This window comes from Candoia aspera, chromosome 4 (assembly GCF_035149785.1).
Source record: "Candoia aspera isolate rCanAsp1 chromosome 4, rCanAsp1.hap2, whole genome shotgun sequence".
NCBI lineage: Eukaryota > Metazoa > Chordata > Lepidosauria > Squamata > Boidae > Candoia > Candoia aspera.
Window position 1 is genome coordinate 92,475,901 of NC_086156.1, and position 15,875 is coordinate 92,491,775.

The 15,875-nt window shown below is 43.5% G+C and overlaps 1 protein-coding gene across 1 annotated transcript; it reads left to right on the forward strand.

The window, feature by feature from the left end:
• The first annotated feature begins 465 nt into the window (after positions 1-465).
• LOC134496664 (olfactory receptor 14C36-like) lies at positions 466-1,380 on the forward strand. The gene has a single exon (XM_063302376.1). It carries the CDS (start codon positions 466-468, stop codon positions 1,378-1,380), a length of 915 nt encoding a protein of 304 aa, XP_063158446.1.
• Positions 1,381-15,875: the final 14,495 nt, after the last annotated feature.

Consider the following 15,875-nt stretch of genomic DNA (forward strand, 5'->3'; position numbering starts at 1 on the left):
AGGTTCATGCATTCCAGAGGTGCAACATTAAATTATAATCTATTATAGTCTATTTGATTGTTTTGTTTCCTGTCTTCCTTCAGGGCATCAAGACCCTTGATATACCACCCCCTCTTTCAATTTTTCACCAACAACACAATCTTATAAAAGTGCTAAGAAACTGGATGGCCTAAATTCTCCCAGTGCAAATTAGTGACTTGACAGGCTCTTTCAAATTCTAGGTAACAATTTTAAACAGTACAACAGGGAAAAGGATTGGGATGGGAGAAGGGGAAAAATATGTTTAGGATGAAAGGAGGGATGGAGAGGTTAATGATTGGTTCCTCAATAAGTGGTGGATTAAAATACATGGAGGGTGCACTGATTGGAGAAAGACATTCCCTAAATGTTCTGGGTGTATTTTAATTGTTTCTCTCACCTCTGATTTCTTGCAGATGTGGCATTCGTCTCAGTCAGAACTTAAACATGGAGAATCAATCAACCATGCCTTACTTTCTGCTCCTGGAATTCTCAAAAGATCGGCATCTGCAGCTTCTACATTTCTACTTATTCTTCATATTATACCTGGCAACTGCAACAGCAAATCTTTTCATCATCTCTGTAGTGGCTTTTCACCATCACCTACACAGCCCCATGTACTTCTTTCTAATGAATCTGGTGGTGCAGGACCTGGGCATTGTTTCAGTCATTGTCCCCAAATCCATGATTAATTCCCTCATGGACACCAGACACATCTCTTACTCTGGTTGCGTTGCTCAAGTCTTTCTCTTTATGTCCTTCGAAGCTTGTGATTTCTCAATCCTCACAGTCATGGCCTATGATTGGTACGTTGCCATTTGCAATCCACTGCCCTATGAGATGGTGATGAATTGGAAAGCCTGCACCAAAATTGTAGTTGTGGTTATCGTCACAAGTCTTTTCTATGGAATTTTACATACTATTGGCACTTTTTTCATCCCTTTCTGTTCTAATGTTGTCAACCAGTTTTTCTGTGAAATTCCAGAATTGCTGAAGTTATCCTGCTCTGGATTCAATCTAGTTGAAGTTGGAGTTGTAGTGGCCAGTGTCACTGCAGTATTAGGTTGTTCTATATTGATCATTGGGTCTTATGCCATGATCTTCAAAGCAGTGCTGAAAATCCCTTCTGTGAAAGGAAGGCAGAAGGCCTTCTCCACTTGTTTCCCCCATTTCATAGTCTTTTCCATGTTTCTGGTGTCTGGATGCTTGGCTTATTTGAGACCTCCCTCTAACACCCCAACTTACTTAGATTTAGCATTCCCTGCCCTATATTCTTTACTTCCACCCCTGTTCAATCCAATCATCTATAGCATAAGAAATAAGAATATCAAGTCTGTCCTGTCTAAAAAGTGGAGATTCTGATACTTTATTTTGAAGATGTTTTCTATCCTGTTTTTTCTTACTGAAATATTCTGTGTCTTTTTCCTCATTTGTATGAGGAAAGGAATGAAATTTCAAAGCTAGACACAGCTGAGACAGGAGTAGAGCCTTGCCACTCTGGACCAGTGGTAGCACTTGAGAAGGTGATAACTTACAATCCCTTATCCCTAGTAAATAGCCTTGCTTTTCAGGGTGCTATGAGTTGGTTGAGCATTAGCACATGCTGAGTGCCACAAGTTGAAAACTGCCAGCATAGTCAGTATATTAATTGCTTTTGTTTTTATATATATGTATTAATATAAGATTGTTGCCATTGTATAGTTTTATTGTTTCTGGCCGTAGGGCTGTAATAAATGTGATGATGATGATGAGTGCCACAAGTTGAAAACTGCCATTCCAGGATTTAGTGAATTCAGAATCAAGGTCCGATATAATGATGGATGGACAGCCTCAAAATCTTGCTAATTGCAGTTCTCTTCAGATAATTCAATTTGAGCTCCTGATTTCTGTTGAATGCAGGCCATCTTTCATTAGGGAAAGAACCAAAGTAGACATTATATTTGTGCAAATGACCATACCATTTTTTTCCCCCCCAATGAATTCTAAGGGCCTTTTAAGATCAAGAAGTATTCATCTGCAAAATAGATTACTGGAGCTGGTTTTATACATCACACTGAGCCATTGTTCTTCTCATTGGAAATGGGTCTGCTAGTGGCTTGGGACTTGCCATTTTGTGATGGAGAGGCACTGATATCAAATGCACTCTGGACACTGTGGAATATCTATAGAGGCAGCCTTCTTTTTTTGTACATTGTGATACTATCCTATTTTCAGGTAGTGTTCATTTCCAAAATTAAAAGCCCCTGTATTTCTTAATAAAATTACCATAACACAGACGGATGCTTGTGTTCTAATGGGTTCCCTTAAAAATTAGAAAAATGTCATCTTTGTAAAAAAAAAAAAAAAAAAAGACAAAAGCTCATATTCCTTTCTATTTTTTTTTTTCAAAAAATGGTTACAACCTGCCTGCCATCTTTCCTTCCCTAGTCCCCTGGCTTTCAAAGAAAGCTGTGGTTTCTAAACCAAAAGTTATGGAATTTTTGCCCAGATCATTGAATGATGCTGAATTTCTCTTCATCCATTTTTTCCTCCTTAGAGAAAAATCCAGCAGAGAACATTATACATCATTAACAGAAATCAGTTGTGCCCCATCCTTAAATGCTGGAGGAATTTTGTCTGCAACACAAAAGCCTTTTTTTTATTGCAATTGCAATTTTATGGAAAAATCAGCTTCCCATGGTAGAGCAATTCAGGTGTAGACTGGGAATTTTCTCAGCATTCATTGATGTATTATTTCTCCTATAGGATCTTTGTCCCACAAAAAATAGTACACAAAGGTGTATCAGGAAATTTACGGGTGTGTACTTTGCACCATGAGCAACTTCTAAGAACATGGGACTCCCTTGCACTGTTTAGAAACCTGTTAGTGATAGGAAAATAAGGTGGCTATGGAAAGTAAATCCAAGATTTTCTTTATCTCATTTAGTGTGTCTCACTGACTTTGATCAAGGACGATAAGGAGCAGCATATCTCATCTTAGAATGTTTTGCCTTCATGCCAAGAATGAAGCCATCTAGGTTAAGGAGTTCCCGTTTTTACCAGGTGACACGAGACCCTCTCAAAGCCAAGGAGTATCTCATTCTCAAGGTTAATTGAAGATGAGAAAGGACATACTACTCTAGCCAGGTGTCTCCCCAAAGACAAGGATAACCCAAGTGTGACACTTCAGGGACTGAAATAAATGCCTGCTTTAATCTGCATTACAGAATAACCATCACATGAAACAATAAAACCACCTAGAATTCTATGTACCATGCACCTAAAGGAAAGAAGAACACACCGCTCCCCAATTCCTCCCTGCCAATCTTCCACTAGAACCACCAGCACTTCAGGTGGAGTCCTCACTTTTCTTCCTCCTCCCACCCAGTGTCATGTCCCCCATTGCAATGCATACATGCATCACAACGGGGAACATGCCTTTCCAGAGAAGGGAAGGAAGGAGGAAAGAATCAGTGCTAATCCTTTAAGCACTGAAAGACAAATACAAATAAAGGACAAAGGAGCCATACCTTTGCCCTGACCCGAGAAGCCATCATCCTATCTCCCTGACATCTCTGCATTACCCCGGGGGACACACCTGTGCCAGACACAGGAAGAGGACAGAGGTAATCAGCGCTAATCCCCCTGATTGCCCATCGAGACTCCGGAATCACACCCTGATCACCCATCAAGACCCCGGATCAGGACTTTGGGACAATGGGGGGTGGAGAAGGACCAGGTCCACCTCGCGGGTATTTACCGGCTACCTCGCACACCATGTGCTCATTCCCATCTTTCTCAGTGTATGCATTCTATTCCTAATAAACCAGAAATCCTTAGCCTAGCTAGTGAGTCTGTGTTTTTTTGGAATAAGGGGAACCATCACATAAAGACGGGAATCGAAAAAAAAAAAAATTCCACTAGCACCATTCCAGATTTCGTCTGTGAGGGGTCCAAGCTGGCAATGGAAAAACTCAACCCACGAAGAGGTGGCTACGAGAGGACCGGCGACGGGTCACCTGACTCCCCGGCAAGAATGATTGGTGAGAACCCTATTCCCTGACGGTACAAAGTCCAGGAGGGTTTGGTATCAAGCTCGGAGGAGGAGGAGACCGGGAGGAGCAGGACACTTGAAGCCACCAGAGAGTCGCAGGGTGAGTGGGTCACCGTGGACGAGATGCCAGGATCCCTGTCCGGGACGGTTGGGGCATCTAAGAAGCCACGGGACCTGCTGTCCTCAACGATCGAAGGAGCCGAGGGAAGGCGCCAGATCGGACGAACAGAGGAAGGCTCACAGACTGCTGAGAGGCTGAGCATAGTGGAGGCAAGGCTGGAGTCAATCGAAGAGCTGCTCATGAGATGTTTGGTGGCATGGGAATCCCGAGGAAGGGGTGAGGTGGAACCAGGTACCAGAAGTCCGTCACCCCCCCTCCCACCCCAGAGATGTGACAGCTGGGGAGAGGAAGGAGATGGCAGGAGGCTGAGGCAGCGCCGGGCAGAGTTCACCTTGCGGAACCCAACAGGAGGTCATCTTTCCCCCCTCCCACCCTGGAGATGCGACCACTGGGAAGAGGCTGGAGCCGGCACGAAATGGAGACAACACCTCCCAGAGTCTGGCTTAGGGAATCCCCACACCAAGACCAGAGAACCCCAGCAGCCTGAGGTACGCCCAGACGACCAGATGTGGTTTGGAGCCCACCGGGAGTGGAGGTGAAGGACTTCGGGGTCAAATTCGACGGTGACCCAACAACATTATCCTTCTTCCTGACGAACTCAAAGAACTACATGGAAGAATTTGGGCCATATTTCCGCTTGGAAAAGGGCAAAATCAATGCCATTGCGAACAAATTTAAGGGAAGGGCGGCTCATTGGTATGTGCAGCTATACCAGGCAGAAGCCCCAGAGCTCAATGACTTCGATGAGTTCCTCTGGGTGCTACATCTGCACTTCAAAGACCCCTTGGAAAAAGAGAGAGCAAAGAGGTCCCTAAGTGGAATCAGCCAAGGGCAACAATCTGTGGCAGATTATGCCATGGAATTTAAAGCCCTGGCTGGAAAGGTGGTGGACTGGTCACAATCCACCCTAATTGAATGTTTTAAAGAGGGCTTGAACTTGAACGTTCTGAGGTGGGCATTATGCAGAGATGACCCAAACACTCTACACGAGTGGATACTGCTGGCCGGTAAGGTGGAAAATGCCCAGGAAAACTTCCTACAAGCCAAGAGGGCGGCGCAACAAGCAACGATGGCAAAGGGACCCCGAACCACTGCAGGACCAGTGAGACCAGCACCCCAACCCTGGAGAGAGGAGAGGGAGCAACGGTTCACCAAGGGGCAGTGCCTTCGATGTGGGAAAGAGGACCACAAAGCGGCAGCATGCCCGAAAACAAAGGCAGTTGATGGGCCAGGAAAAACGCCGGGCAAACCACCCCCAGCACTCAAAAAGATGCCAGCAGCCAGAGGAGAGATCAGAGCAAAAGAACTACCTTACTCCATTGAAGAGGACGAGAGCGACCAGGAAGAACCGGTGGGAAACGCCAGCCACCTGCCCTAAGAAGCACCAGAGGGCAGGTGGAGGAGGAGAATGGGCGCAGCGACATCTGGGTGAGTGCCAACTGTCCCACCTGTACGTAAAAGTCAAGTTAACTTCCACCGAGAAATCGAAGTCTGGGCCCTAATAGACTCGGGCTGTTCTAGGTGCTAATGCACCCGGACCTGGTTGCCGATTTAAAGCTCCGCTGCTGTGCACTTCAGCACCACATAGTGTTTACACAATTGGATGGTTTGGCAGTGGGAGGGGGCCCGGTCACCCAATTCACCGAAGAAGTGGCACTGCAGTTAGGCAGCCACCGGGAGAGACTGAAATTTGTCGTGGCACCGGTGGGCCAACCCTTAATCAACTTAGGCATTCCCTGGTTGGTACGAAGGAACCCATACATAAATTGGGAAACCAGGACAATCACGTTTACAGATGGCTTCTACCAAGCACCTACAGGGGACCGAATTCCCCATGCTGCGGTGGGGAGGGTAGCATCTACAACTGCACATCTGGCGGCAGCAGCCCTGGAAGGCTTGCCAGACAGGTACACTGAGTTTTCAGATGTGTTCGGGGAAAAAGAAGCAGACAAACTCCCACCCCACAGAAAGACGGACTGTGCGATAGAACTGGTCCCCAACACACCTTTGCCAAAGCCCAAAATTTACGCAATGACCCAGAAAGAACTGGCAGCATTGCGGGAGTTTGTGGACAAGAATTTAGCACGAGGCATCATCGAGCCTGCAAACTCACCAGTTGGAGCCCCAGTCTTGTTCAGAGAGAAAAAGGATGGGACATTAAGACTCTGTATGGACTACCGCAGATTGAATGCGGCTTCCATATCCAACAAATATCCTTTACCCCTAATCAAAGACATATTAGCACATCTGGCAAAGGGGAGAATATTCTCCAAACTGGACTTGCGAGAAGCCTATTTCCGCATACGCATAAGGGAGGGGGATGAGTGGAAGATGGCTTTCAATTGCCCACTGGGATCATTCCAATACAAAGTGTTACCATTTGGTCTGGCAGGGGCACCAGGGGTATTTATGCAATTGATTAACGAGGTCTTGCACGACCACTTGTTCAAGGGGGTACTCATGTATTTAGACGATGTATTGATATATTCTGAAACTGAAGAGGAGCATGAATGCTTGGTTAAGCAGGTGCTCAGGAAACTCCGCAAAGCCGAGCTATTTGCCAAGCTTTCTAAGTGCGAGTTTCATAAATCTCAGATAGATTATCTGGGATACAGAATCTCTGAGAGGTGCATCGAAATGGACCCTGGGAAAGTCTAGGCCATCCTGGCATGGGAGTGCCCACGCACTAGGAGGCAACTACAGAGTTTTCTCGGATTTACAAATTTTTACAGGGGGTTCATCAAGGGTCTAGTGGAAATCATTTTGCCCCTAACTAATTTACTCCGCACCAAGGGTTTGGGAGACACGCGCAAAGCATGAAACCCAGGAGCGCTACTTAACTGGACACCGGAATGCCAAAGGGCTTTTGATCACCTCAAAAGCCTGTTCACAGCGGAACCGGTTCTGCAACATCCCGATCCCACCAAGCCCTTTGTAATCCAAGTAGATGCCTCTGATTTCTCAATTGGGGCGCTCTTGCTTCAGCGGGATTTAAATGATAAGCTGAAGCCTTGCGTGTACCTCTCCCGCAAGTTTTTCCGAAACAGAACAGAGATGGCACGTATGGGAGAAAGAGGCTTTTGCTGTCAAAGCTGCCTTAGAGGCATGGTGACACCTCCTGGAAGGGGCCACTTGCCCCTTTGAGGTCTGGACGGACCACAAAAACCTGGAAGTGCTCAGTACCCTGAAATGCCTCAGCCCCAAGCAGGTTCGCTGGGCTCAGTTTTTCAGCCGCTTTGATTTTAAGCTGAAATTCATACCAGGAAGAAAGAACCTCTTAGCTGACGCTCTCTCTAGGTGGCCCCAAGATGCCAGTCAGGCATCCGACATTGTAGGTACTGTGTGGACCGACACACAGCTGGGTTGCCAAGCTGTCACATGCAGCCAAACGGGAATGCAGCGCACCCCGGCACAACCACCCGCAAGGGGAGGGAGACGCATGTCAATTTCATTGCAATTGCAACAGCAGTTCGTACAAGCCTTAAAAACGGATACATGGTTGCAAGCCAATAAACACAATGTTTCTTTTACAAATGATTTGGCTTGGAAACAAAATAGCTTGTACATGCCGGAGCCATTGCGAGCAGAGGTTCTGAGCTGTTCTCACGATGGCAAAACAGCAGGGCACTTTGGTTTTGTGAAAATGCTGCATCTGGTAAGGCGACAATTCTGGTGGCCTACTCTTAGGAGGGATGTAAAAGAATATGTTGCTGCTTGCCCTACATGTGCTATGGCCAAGTGAAAAGTGGGGAAACCCCAGGGACTATTGCAGCCGGTGGCAAGCCCCTCCCGCCTTGGGAGGAAATCTCAATGGACTTTATCGTAGACTTGCCACCCAGCCAGCGAAAAACAGTCATCTGGGTGGTTAAAGACTACTTCTCGAAACAGGCACATTTTATTCCATGTGCCTCCATTCCCTCCGCTCAACAGCTGGCACGCCTCTTTTTAAATCACATTTACAAATTACACGGTACCCCCTCCCGCTTGGTCACAGATAGGGGTACACAATTTACTTCTCAATTCTGGAAAGCATTTTTGAAGTTAATTGGCACCAAGCAGGCATTGTCCACTGTTTGGCACCCCCACATGGATGGCTCTACAGAGATCCTTAACTCCACCCTGGAGCAATTTTTGCGCTCCTTCATAAGCTACCAGCAAGATGATTGGGTAGACTTACTCCCCTTTGCTGAGATGGAATATAACAATGCAGTGCACCAGAGCATGGGTCACACCCCCTTCCGGGTAGTCTATGGTCGAGACTTCATTCCGATCCTGGAGTTTCCACAGCCAGCAGCCCAGCCTTGTTCCCCAGATGACTGGGTGACTCAGCTAGCCAATGTTTGGCCAATCATTCAGCTGGCTCTCTCCGAATCCCAAGCAACCTACAAGCAGTATGCGGACAACCACAGGGCTGCGCAGCCAGACTTCAAAGTGGGAGATAAGGTCTACCTCTCCACTAAATTCATTAGGTCTCCGCAGCCCTCAAAAAAGTTAGTCCCCAAGTTCATTGGCCCGTTTCCAATAGTGGAAAAATAACTTTCAAGTTAGAATTGCCACACAACTTGAAACGCATACACCCAGTGTTCCATTGTGCCTTACTGAAACTGGTTACCTCCTCAAAGTGGCATAATGAAACCCCCCTGCCTCCTCCCATCATGATCGATGGACAACAGCATTTTGAAATAAAGGAGGTTCTAGATTCCCGAAGGCTACGGGGCACCCTTCAGTACCTGGTCCACTGGAGACATTTCCCCCACCCTGAGTGGGTGCATGCTCAGGATGTCTCAGCGCAATGGCTTGTCAAACGCTTCCATGAAGCGTATCCTGCCAAACCGGCACCTTGAAGTTTTTTGGGGGGAGGCAGTATGTCATGTCCCCCATTGCAATGCATACATTCATCACAATGGGGAACATGCCTTTCCGGAGAAGGGAAGGAAGGAGGAAAGAATCAGGGCTAATCCTTTAAGCACTGAAAGACAAATACAAATAAACGACAAAGGAACCATACCTTTGCCCTGACCTGAGAAGCCATCATCCTATCTCCCTGACATCTCTGCATCACACCCTGATCACCCATCAAGACTCCGGATCAGGACTTTGGGACAATGGGGGGTGGAGAAGGACCAGGTCCGCCCTGTGGGTATTTACCAGCTACCTCGCATGCCATGTGCTCATTCCCGTCTTTCTCAGTGTATGCATTCTATTCCTAATAAACCAGAAATCCTTAGCCTAGCTAGTGAGTCTGTGTTTTATTGGAATAAGGGCAACCATCACACCCAGTCTCCTGGACTGGAGGGAAACAAACCCCAATCAACCTGCTTAACACAGGATGGGGCATGGATGAGGGACTCTGGTGCTGCCTCTCATGACATTCCATACCCTCTTACACACCACCAGCCAGGTGATGAGGCTTGGCAGTCTATTTTTCTCCCTAGAGACCAATACTAAAGCAAATGTGACTAGAGCCCACACTATTGGTGAATGGTGTTTTGGCAAGCTGTTTTGTGTTAGTTGGTTGGGAACAGTATTTGGGGGTATCTATAATATATATTGTATTTCTATTCTTTTTTAACTCTTTATTGCTGCCCCAAGATGTACTGGCCATATGGGCAGCCATATAATATAAATCAGTAAACAAATACTGACCATCTGAGGGAAAATAATAAAAAAATGTTATTACATGTGATTTATTCAGTTTATGAGGATCTTCTTACACAATTTTCTAACTGGCCCTAGAGTCCCACTTAAGGTCAAGTACTCTCTTTTCTCTTCTTCAAGCATGTGCTCAAGTTCTCCCCACTTGCCTTGATAAACTTTTCACAGTGACCACCTTGATGGAGATAATATCACACAGCTGAGGTAAAGAAGTCTATTTAAAGAGATTTTATGGTGGGATAACATGCACACCATTTGGTGGGACTCGTTTCCTTAATTTCCTTCAAGCACTAGCCAGGAGAGCAGCTGCAAACTTTCAGCAAGTTACGAGCACGGAGTGTGTTCCACGGGTTACAATGCTTGGATAGAAAAGAACATCCTTTCCTACATTATCACACAAACACACAATCTCCTCCTTTCTCACACCTGGCTGTTCTGGTTCAAAGTTGGCCTAGCATCTACCCAAGGCTATGGGGGACCTCTATCCAAATGGAGAAGCTCTGCTGGAATCTTCTGTTTCATGTCTTTTATGGTCTTGACAGTTGCTTCCCCCTTTCCACATGGCATCCTCACCCTTCTGAGGTCACTTTTCTGACCCCCAATTTTGTTTCCTGTTCCCAGGTGGTTAGTATGCGAACTATGTGATAACAGGTGAAATTGCCTCTCTTGCTTCCAGAGATGGCTTCTTGGGAACTCTTTCATAGAGGCCAGCTCTAACACTTTTGTGGCCTTCTTTTAAATTTTGTTACAACCTTTGTGTTATGGAATGTCTCTCTGAACGTGTAGATGATGTGGTGGATATCAGTAATGATGCTGGTTCTCCGGAAGGAGGGAGCACATTCCAAGGAGCAGTACAAGATAAGAGAAGACATAGTCCAGGAGGCGGTTGTGGGAAGACCAAGAATAGCCCCACCCTAGAGCTTTCCCAGGTTATTTCCCCTTAGGTTAGGTAGAATAGCTGTAGTCTGGCAAGGTTCTGTCTATACGGTGTGAGCAAATAAAGAAGTGAAGTTTGGCTGGACTGATTCTTGGTCATTCTTGGGCCGGGTGACACTCTAACCTTAACTCCAGGGTTGAATTTGTATTTCCTGACATTTATTGATGACTTTTCAAAATAGGTTTTCTCCTCTCTACATAAAGAAAAGACTATAAAGAAATGCAGTGTGGCATATTTTGATGAAACACAGGGAACTTATTGAAATGAAATATCGAGATTTCCTCTAGCTGTTGCAACAAGGGAAACAGTGGAGCAGCTTCCAAAGCAGGCAGTTATTGACATCCATGATGCACAAGCACAAGACACAGAAATAGTGGCACAGCAACCAGAACAAGAGGACTGTGGACCTTGAGCCAGGAGAACAGCTTTCAATCAGCACAATAAGACAGTCTCACCCAAAGGCTTACACCATCAGACAGAGCAGAGGAGATCCTAAGTTCTTCCACAAGACAACCAATTGAAGGGGTACCACACACAAACACAAAAGACAAAATGTGTGGGTTCATGCTAATAGGAAAGTGATTTAATCTCTTCAGAGGAATAGAACACTTAAAGGCTTAGACTCTGTAGTATCAGACAGAGCAGATGAGACTCTAAATCTTTCACAACACAACAAATGGAAGGAGTCACACACACACAGAAACACACACATGCACACATACACACAAAAAACATGTGGCTATAAGCTGTTAGAAAGGTGACTGAATCGCTTCACAAAGTTCCCAAAAGGGGGTGAGCTCTCTCGCATCCCAGTGGGTCTTCTGTATTAAATGGAACGCAGAAGTGGACATACAATATTTTAAAGAGAGACTCATCATAAAGGATATTTCCAAAAGCTTGTCAAAGAAATGATGAAATCTTAATGATGGCTTCATTAATTTTAACAAACATCTTGTACTTATTGGAAGGATGGATATGCTAAATATCAATTTCTAGAACCATCAATATTTAATATGTATTAGATATCATAAGCATTTTTAGAAAATAAAAATGGTGGGCAGTTGGAAAAACCCTGGAGAATAGGAATAGGAGAAGTAACGAGAAACAAACTCATAAGTTTATCTGCTGATAAATAGTCATTAACACAACATTGCAAAGATGCCGATATGCCTCAAAAGGATGGGGGAACCCTAGTCCACGTCATGGTGCAGCCCACTACAAAGCATTCTGGTTCTCAGCAATGCCAGAAATACTAACATTGCTGATTGGGGACATTCGATTAAATGGATAGAAAACCCAGAATTCATGCCTAAAAGAAATCATTTACATTATTCATAACTAATTAATGGAAGTCATAGTCATGACAAGATAGCCGACAAATAGCTTTGAGATGGAGCATGCAATTCTTTCAAAGCTGGCTGTAAAATAGAATCCCAGGTGATGAGACCTGTTCTAGAACATATGTCGTGAAAGTCTTCTCACTTAATCCACATTTGAACATGGAAATTAGCTGCTAATTGCTAATTATGTTAAAAATACTGAAGCTTATTATAATATTTGCTTGTTTTCTTTGCATATTCTAGAGGGAAACAAAGTGATTGCCAAATGTAAAGTCAACTTATTATTAAGCTTGGCAAATAAAAGTCAAATGTTCCCAACGATGATACCGCTTTTACAAGACTGAAGGAGAATTCAACAGCATTTATGCATTACTGGACAATAACTCTGTGAAGAAGAACAGTAAGTGATTAGCATGTTGATTATTGGAGAGAAAAGCCATTTTCTGATTTCTAGGGCACACTGGCACTTATTTACAGTACATGTGCATGACTTGACTCAGACTCACCTCTAGACTTTTGACATTGGGGAGAGGATTTAATAAATTGAAATATTAACCTAGTGCTTTGCTAAACAATTTGCTAAAATATAGAAGGTAGATTAAGGGTGTTATGAATCAGAACAATGGGAATCTATTTCAGGAGAGGGGGCAGCCTATAAGCTTCCTAAATAATAAAACAAGGGCATACTTAATATGATGGTATATCTTTCACATGCAGATACTGGTTGTTAAAAATAGAGATATTTTACAGTTGGCACAAATTTAAACCACCCTGCATGAACTGATCACTAACTGCTGAATTAGCATCCCTAAAGTGAGTCACCATGTGACCGGACCCAATTTTACGATGATTTCTTACAATGATCATTAAGCGAATCACTGTGGTTGTTAAGTGAATCCAACTTCCCCAATGCACATTTCTGGCCGGAAACTGGCAAACAGGTTGCAAATTGCAATCACGTGACCACAGGATGCTGCAACTGGTCATAAATGGGAGCTAGATGCCAAGTGCTGGAATTGTGATCACAAGACTACGGGGGTGATGCAATGTTTTGTGACAGTCGTATCTGTGAGTAAAGGTTGTAAAGCACTATTCCCGAGGCTGTCGTAATTTCAGACCATCACTAAAGGAACGGTCGTTAAGCAAGGACTACCTGTATTGGTTCATTTTTGTGTGCCATTATTATCTTATTTTTCAACCAAAACACTCCCAGAGTACCTGACAGAACAATTATCTCTCTCTCTTTGTGTGTTGCACATACACAGGCATTAGACAGTTTCTGCTCTCAAGCACCACAACAAACTTGACTTTATGAGTTTGTTTGATAGCTTTGTACCCTGCCTTTCCTGCAGATCAATGCAGTATATACAGTACCCCTCCTTCAATTTTTCACCAACAACACAATCCTATAAAAGTGCTATCAAACTGGGACTTCTGGGAACAGTGGACTGAACATGGCTCTGCTTTTCTGGAGCTGATGACCACAGCGAAATAAGGAGCTGATGAAGGGATCGGCTCCTTGAGATTTCTCTCCAGATCTAGGAGAGTAAACGGATGACCCACAGGTTTGCTCCAGTACAGAATCTCCCTGCGAAGAGATAGTTTAACAGCTATCTCCAGTTCAACAGCTATTTGAGAGTACTGGGAGCTGAGGGAAAAATCATCTTGCCTAAGCCGGCAGTTGGGTGCCTTTTAAAGAGACACTGGATTTGCCTACTTTCTCTCTTAGTTACATTAGGAAGCTACCTTTTACTGGTTTCTTAGAAGTTAAGAACCTTCCAAAGGACAAGTTTTACTACACAGCAGGAGAATTGCCTTCTAAGCTGGATGAAAGTAGTTTTATATAAGTGTAAGGATTAAAAAGAAATTATTCATTTTATGAAAAACACCAAAAGGGAGACTAGAATGTGGATTTGGGAAGGTTAAGGGGCTCGATGGACTTGTAAAGATATTTCCTGTGGTGTGCTTAAAAAATTATGAAGAATATATGAAGATTTTGAAATTAATTGGAAGAAATCCCCCTATGAGAAAGTTTTGCTGCATGGAAAATAAACAGATGATAAGAGGAAACTTGAAGGTTGACCAGAGGGAACCAGAGAGAACAAAGATTACAATTAAAGGAGAAGAGACTTCATGATAAGGTGGAGCAACACTATTTGACTTTAGAAGAAACTAAGGCTATTTGGGAACAATACGCTCTGGAACTACCTGCAAACTGTGTGATACAATAACAGACAATATAGAAGAACATCAGAATTACTGGATAAAATAGAGACTGAGGCTGATTTGAATGCGGATTTGGATTTTTAAAAAATGCTGGATGACAAAAGTGAGACGGAAAAAGATGCCAAAGTGGATGGACAAATGAAGCCAGCTGATGTCTTTAGAATCAAAAGATATTTACAAATCATAAATCAGAAATGTGACTTGGAAAGAGTTTTTTCCTTGGATTTACAGAAGGAGTGTGTTAAACCAAGGAAGCTGTTTCTGGGAGGAGACAAACAGAAATGATTGAAGCTGCTCCTGAAAGGAGATGAAGAGAACATGATAAGAAATGAACTTGTGGGACATTATTTGACGGGGCTAAAGATCAAGCTTTTTAAAAGTAAACAGAAGTCTAAACAGTGAATTTATTCGATCAGAGTTAAATATCTATATGTTATGGTTTCTGGTAGTTATTAATGGGATTTACTTTGACCAGAATTGTACGGCAAGATTTTAAAGATCTGTTTATAAATGGGGAGAGGTTTCTTTTGCGTTACTTTGTAGAGGAAGTGACAAATATGATTACAAAATGGATTTTTTGATAAAGGTTAAAATATATATGTTACTTCTGGTAGCTATTTAAAAAATTGCTAATTAGGACAGTATGATAATTTTCTGTAGTGTGATAATTGAGAAGGGATATGATAATAGAAGAAGAGATCATTTTTCCTTTTTTTCTACTAGAGCAGGTGTTAAGTCACTGAAATTGTTTATACTTGTCTGGAGGGAGGGGGTGTCATCTTTTATGTATCCTCTTTTCCCTTTCTTTTTAATTTATATTCTTTTTTCTATTTCCACTTCTCTTTTCTTTACTCTTTGTATTTTCTTTTAGTTTGTATGAGTCTTTTATCTTTGTATTTGTAGACTTTAAAAAATTATTATTAGAAAAATAATTTTACAAACTTCTATGAAACTGACTGATGTAAATTCTCCCAGGTTTCTTCCATGGCTAAAAATGGTCTTGGCAGGCACTTCCCAATTCTAGGCAAGCATTTTAACAATTGTAAGAAGGAAAAGGATTGGGATGGAAGATGGGGAAAAAAAAGGTGTTTCTGTTTGATTCTTTAGTCAATGATGGATTGACCTATATGGAGAGTGCTCTACTTGGATACAGCCATTCTTTCAAATGTGTAGTCCTCGTTTGACTGAAGTAACACTTTTTCCTATTTTTCCTTTCTGCTCTAAGTATGTATCAAGTCGTAGCTTCACTGTTTTCTCTAATGTATCTCTCACTTCAGATTCCGTGCAGGTGAGGCATTCATTTTGGTCATAACTTAAACATGAATAATGAAACCACCGTGCCTTACTTTCTGCTCCTGAGATTCTCAAAAGATCGGCACCTGCAGCTTCTACATTTCTTCTTATTCTTCATATTATACCTGGCAACTGTAACAGCAAATCTTCTCATCATCTCTGTAGTGGCTTTTCACCATCACCTACACAGCCCCATGTACTTCTTTCTAATGAATTTGGCGGTGCAGGACCTGGGCATTGTTTCAGTCATTG